At 34.7% G+C, this 6,000-nt stretch overlaps 1 protein-coding gene across 1 annotated transcript in view; it reads left to right on the forward strand.

Moving 5' to 3' along the window:
• Positions 1-6,000, forward strand: part of LPA3 (Low PSII Accumulation 3) — a 33,965-nt gene extending 27,965 nt beyond the window's left edge. The window contains exons 7-12 of the mRNA XM_088949378.1: positions 2,580-2,638; positions 2,739-2,841; positions 2,915-2,975; positions 4,076-4,158; positions 4,257-4,337; positions 5,560-6,000. Of these exons, the coding sequence (XP_088805504.1) occupies positions 2,580-2,638; positions 2,739-2,841; positions 2,915-2,975; positions 4,076-4,158; positions 4,257-4,337; positions 5,560-5,619 (447 nt within the window). The 3' untranslated portion in view covers positions 5,620-6,000. The remainder of the gene's footprint in view (positions 1-2,579; positions 2,639-2,738; positions 2,842-2,914; positions 2,976-4,075; positions 4,159-4,256; positions 4,338-5,559) is intronic.

The following is a 6,000-nucleotide window of genomic DNA, read 5'->3' on the forward strand; positions in this document are numbered from 1 at the left end:
TTTTATTCAAAAAAAGCCCCATCATGGTATCACCTAGATTTGCCTTGACACCTTGAAACAAATGCCTCTGGGGTCCACTCCCTTTGACAATCAGGAAATGCAAAGATAGCTTAACATGTGGAGCGATGAGTTCACATGGTCACAACACTTTCCTTTCTTCTAACCCTCCAATAAAACATGACTTATTACAACTAAATGAAAAACCAAATCACCTAGTAAGTGTTTACCTGGGTGATTTGGTTTAGATGTGTTCACATGGTCACAACGCTTGTGATCCTTTGAACACAAACATATTATTAATCAAACGAAAAACCAAATTATTCAATGGGTGCACCGTACTGTTGCTACCCCAAATAACACACTAACAACCCATAAAATATGCAAAAAACAAAGATTGCCTCTAGGGTCTACTACCTTACTATGGCAATTTAGAAATATCAAGGTGGCGAAACACATTGAGCAATTACTTCAAAAGATCATGGCACTTTCATGCAACCCTCCAATAAAACACAAACATTATTAAATAAGTGAAACCAAATCACCTAGTGAGTGCATGCTTGGGTGATTTGGTTTTGATGAGTTTACATGGTCACAAACACTTTTTTGCAACCTTACAATAAAACACAAAAATGCTACAAATCAAATGAAAAATTAAATAACCCAGTGATTACATGCCTTCTTCTACCCTAAATTATACAAAAGAAAATCCACTAAATACAAAAAATAGAGGTAGTCAATAGAAAAATCAAATGACCTAGTGAGTGCATGCTTGGGTGATTTGATTCCGATGAGTTCATGTGGTCACAACACTTTCTTACGACCTTCCAATAATTCATGAACATGCTAATATTCGAATTTAAAACCAAATTACCTTGTGAGTAATTGCTTAGGTGATTTGGTTTTGATAATTCCACATGGTCACAACACTTTTTTGCAACCCTCCAATAAAACATAGACATTCTATCAATCAAATGCAAGATGAAATTACCCAATGAGTGGATGCTTGTTGCTACCCCAAGTGATACATGAGCCATCTGCTATCATATGATAAAATGGAGACTACCTCTAGGATCCACTCTACCTTACTAGGAATATCAAGAAATATGAAAATAGCCTCACATGTGGAGCAATGAGTTCACATAATCATAACACTTTCTTGTGGCATCTAAAAAAACCTAGACATGTTATAAGTCAAAGGATAAACCAAATCACCCAGTGTGTGCATACCTAGGTGATTTGGATTTAATGAGTTCCGCATAGTCACAACAATTTCGTGCAACCATCGAATAAAACGCAAACATGCTGTTATCAATCAAATAAAACCAAATAACCTATCGAAGGCATGTCTACTATTGCTACACGAAATGATACAAGAACAACCCACTATCATATAAAATAGAGACTACCTCTAGGATATCCTACCTAACTGTGGTAATCAAGTAATACCAAGGTAGGTTAAAATGTAGAGTGATGCCTAGCCTATAAGGTGCTCATGGAGGGTTGCCTCACTTAATTGCCAAGATATGCTTTTTCATGGTGCTCTTGGATACTTTTATATTCTTAACATTCTAGATTATAATAAAACATACATTATTAAACTAAATTATTTAATCCAAGTTAAAATACTAGTTTCTTTTTAAAATACCATAGCAATGCTCTTTGACATATGAAAATAAATTTCAACTCTTGGAAAAACATATCTTAAAGAAAATAGCATTTCAAGTCTATTACTTTCACTGTTTCAAATACAATACTATAATATAATTGTATTTAATAGAAGGGTTGCTTGTAAAAATATTATTGGAAACTAAAGAAGGCCATGGTTTTATGTTAATAAAAAATTTAAGATAGATGCTAATGAAATTATGAAAAAGAGAATAATTAGGGGTGGAGCCCCTGTTATATCTAATATGCAATGTTAAGAGAATGTAGTTGCAGAAAAAGGAAGCAACCTCTTTTATTCTTCTCCTCTTTTTATCACCGTCTCCTCAAAGCCCTTGGATCTTTTATGCTTTAACAGTAAAACCCTAAAAAGATACTCAAGTAAAATATTTTACATATGATAGTACAGGCCTTTATAAAGTCCATATATGTCAAGGTTTGGGGTTTAAGGTAGATCTTTGCCCTAGATCCATATCACCCACAGTAATGGAGCAAAATTCTTTTTATTTGTATTGCTCTAGAAAAGACACATCAGGATCCATGTTGTTGAGAGTTTGTCAAAAGTTTTAGTGCCAGCTGCCAACCTGATTTGTATTGCTCTAGAGAATTAGTTTAAACTTATGTGCCTAATAGAATTGGTTTATTTGCAACTTAAGAGCTTAGCATTTTTTATGTGATTGCTTCTGCCAACCTACATAAACTTTCTTGTTCAACTTGCCAGTCTACATAAGTTTAAACTTATGTGCCTAATATAATTGGTTTATTTGCAACTAAGAGCTTAGAATTTTTTATGTGGTTACTTTTTCTAGTCAACATAAACTTTCTTATTCAACTTTCTTAATTGACTAAGTTGTTTAATTCATGCCTATGTCCATAATAGATCTCTTGTCAATTGATTCTATGCTTGGAATATGCAGGAAAGTTTTGCTAAATCCACCCCTGTTCTCCTTTTCAATCTGGAACTTGATACACTGCGGTATTATTATATTACACTACTAGAATTTTCAGGAAGAAATGTATCTTCATATAATTTACATTGTTTTTGTTCATACAATATAGCTACTTAAATTTTGCAGTGCGGACTTGGGACTTTTGGGATTTCCATCCAAGGATTTGCACTATCGGTTTCTTTCTCAGTTTGTCCCTGTTTTCTATATTCGGATAAGAGAGTACTCGAAGGTACTTTGTGTATTATTCTCACTCACCCTTTTCAATATGTTGATTAATCCCTTTGTTTATCTTAATGCTGAAGACAGTTGCTGTTGCACCGTATGTTGTAAACTACAGTGGAGCTCTATTCCGCCAATATCCTGGTAAGATATGGATATTTTTACTTGAAAACTGAATCCACTATGATAATCATATGGGCTCTAATTCCAAATCCTAATTTCAGACATTGTCAGTATGTTATCCTTCACCGGGAACGATCACCCAATAAAATATACTTCCATTCACTCCTTGCATAGCTAATGCATTAGGTAAACTATTGGGTGATTTCTGTGTCCATATAAAAGTAACCCACAGTTCCCTAGTCATATGTACTGTTTATACACACACTCTCTCTCTCTCTCTCTCTCTCTCTCTCTCTAATGCATTAGCTAAGGAGTGAATGGAAGTATATATATATATATATGTATGTTATGTATGTATGAACTATATCTACTTATTGTATGTTGCCTGGACCTTGCAATGACAAAAATCCTTGTATAATTTGATCCATTATGAGATTTTTTTTTTCCTTCTGTTGTTATATTCATGTCATATTATTAATGTCATATTATTGATAGAGACAAGTCTTTTTTTTCTTTAGTTGCTGTCTCTTCTCTCCAATTCTTTCCTTTGCTATTTGCAATATTGGGTTTTAGGTCCTTTATGGTTGAGAATCAAGACTTTAGTTGTGTTTCAGTTTCCTTTTGGGGGGTGTTCTTTTTTTTGATTTGGAGAGGGGGAAAGTTGGTCAATGGGATTTTGGTTCCCACTGACCAAGAATCCCATGTTCTTTTTTCAGCTTTATGTGGGGACCAGGGAAAATTTATTTTCCTGGGTATCACTTACCTGGGTAAGTGATACCCATCTCCTAGGTGGGTAAATAACTTTCCCACATAAAGGGAAAGTTGTCAAGACTTGAATGGGACAAAAATGCCCATTTTAATAATGGATTTCTATGGCTAAAATGGCCATTGCCTTATTTACCTGAGAAACAAAAGAACATGAGTAAATGCACTTACCTGGGTAAGTGTTTCCCAGGAAAAACTTACCCAGGTAATTGTATTTACCCGGGTAAGTAACTTACCGAAAAGCGAATGGGGCCTTGGTCTAAAAGATCTCTTTCCTGTAATTGTTTTCTGTTGTGGTCAATCTATATTCGCATATCCAATTGCTTTGACCCCTAAATCACCTGGTACTTGTGCAGGACCTTGGCAGGTGATGCTTAAACAAGCAGATGGTTCCTATGCTTGCATAGCAGAAAGTGAAACCCGTTTCACATTGGGTGAAGTAAATTTTATTCTAACCTAGCTGATCCAATTTCTGCCTCCAGCTAATGAATTTTCATTTGTTCTTTATTTACTATATGTCATCCTTTATGCTGTTAGACAAAGGAAGAACTGCTGAGGGTTCTTGGTCTACAAGAAGAACAGGGAAGTTCATTGGAATTTCTCCGAAGGGGCTATAAGGTCTCTCTCTCTCTCTCTCTCTCTCTCTCTCTTAATTCTTCCTTATCTATGTCATGTCTATCATTTGAGACAGTTACTGAATCATTCTTTTGACCTTCTTCATTGGTTTCCAATAGCAAATATGGTGTCTTCACGTCTTCACATTTGCATCTGAGGTTTCTAATATTCATATAAATCCTGATTTTTGTTGATGTTTATGTCTTACTACTTAGTATTTGTGCTTTTGCTTTGATATCTTGCTTGCAGCCCATTTTGAAGCAAGTATCAGTATAGGGAAAAATTCTATCAAGGATTGAGGTTCAAGTTCACTAACAGCATTGTTGTATATGTATCATACATGACAAAGTAGTCGCATTCAATGGGTTTGACCTAGGAGATCCCCACTCATAAGAAACTCTCTCAATTGGATGGTTGCAATAATCTCATGTATAATTTTGTTTTGACTGTTCATCACATTTTTTCTTTTCCTCAGAAAATTTGTCATATGAGATCATCTAATTGAGTTCAATATGGTAGGTTAGATTACTTAATCTTTTACCTATTAAATGGTGGATGTTGACCCCTTGGATGTGCACCATGTAAACAGCTTGCTGTTATGCAAGGTTCAATTTTTTTTGATAGATTGCAAGGTTCAATATATATATATATATATATATATATTTGATAGATTGCGAGGTTCAAAATATTGCAATGCATTATACCATATTGCATGACAAATATCAGTTTTTGAACCTTGGGATATGCTAAATACTAGGAATTAGGGACTTCTGTCAAGTTTAAATAGTATTAGGTGTTAAATAATTGTGGACAGATGGTTACAAACTGAACAGAACGGAATGGCAAAACAGGATTCATGTAGCCAACATCATATAGTTGGGACAAGGCTTAGGTGGTGATGATTAGATGGTTATTAACTGAAAAGTTTATAAAACTCTTGAGTATCGATGCTTTCATTATCTAGCATATCGATATTTTGAACCGTGCTGTAATGTATATTTAACATTTAGAAGCTCAGGTACAAATTCCTTTAAATTCTGCAAATGTGCATGTGTTGGTTTTGCTTGATATGTCATTTCTTATATTGGTTAACCAATTGGTCACTCTTCGGGAACTTGTATTTCATTTTGGAGCATTTACAATGTATAAAGTTTCAAATTTTAAATACATATGTCACAGTTGCTTGAAAATCCACCTAGTTTTACCATGTAATCTGATATTACAGGCTTCAACATGGTGGGAAGAAGATGCCGATTTGGAGTTGTCTTCTGCATGGCGTAGTTGAGCTCATCAGCTAAAAACTGAAGAGGAATAAGATCTTGGGGTGTAAGGTTAAAGACAAGGTATCTTGACGTCCAAAATATCAGTTGCCAAATTGGAGCGAGGTCCAAGGTTCTTGGACTTATTTCCAGACAAGCCAGTTAGCCAGACTCGTGTCTTCCATGTGTTAATTCTTTATTCATTCAGTATTTATAGTATTATTAATTATTTCTCAGTGTGTATATACCTTTTTTATGCTTTGTATTCTCGTTTTTCCCTTCCATTTGATGAATTAACTAATATGCTTCTAATGCCAAAGTCCCCCACCCCCGAAGAGTAGCCTGTAAGTTCTATACCTTGTTTCTTGGTTTCGTATATTCTGGGGAATTCACTATTTGCATTCTCA

Source organism: Nelumbo lutea, chromosome 6, assembly GCF_056320005.1.
Source record: "Nelumbo lutea isolate HS-2025 chromosome 6, American lotus-T2T, whole genome shotgun sequence".
Classification (NCBI taxonomy): domain Eukaryota; kingdom Viridiplantae; phylum Streptophyta; class Magnoliopsida; order Proteales; family Nelumbonaceae; genus Nelumbo; species Nelumbo lutea.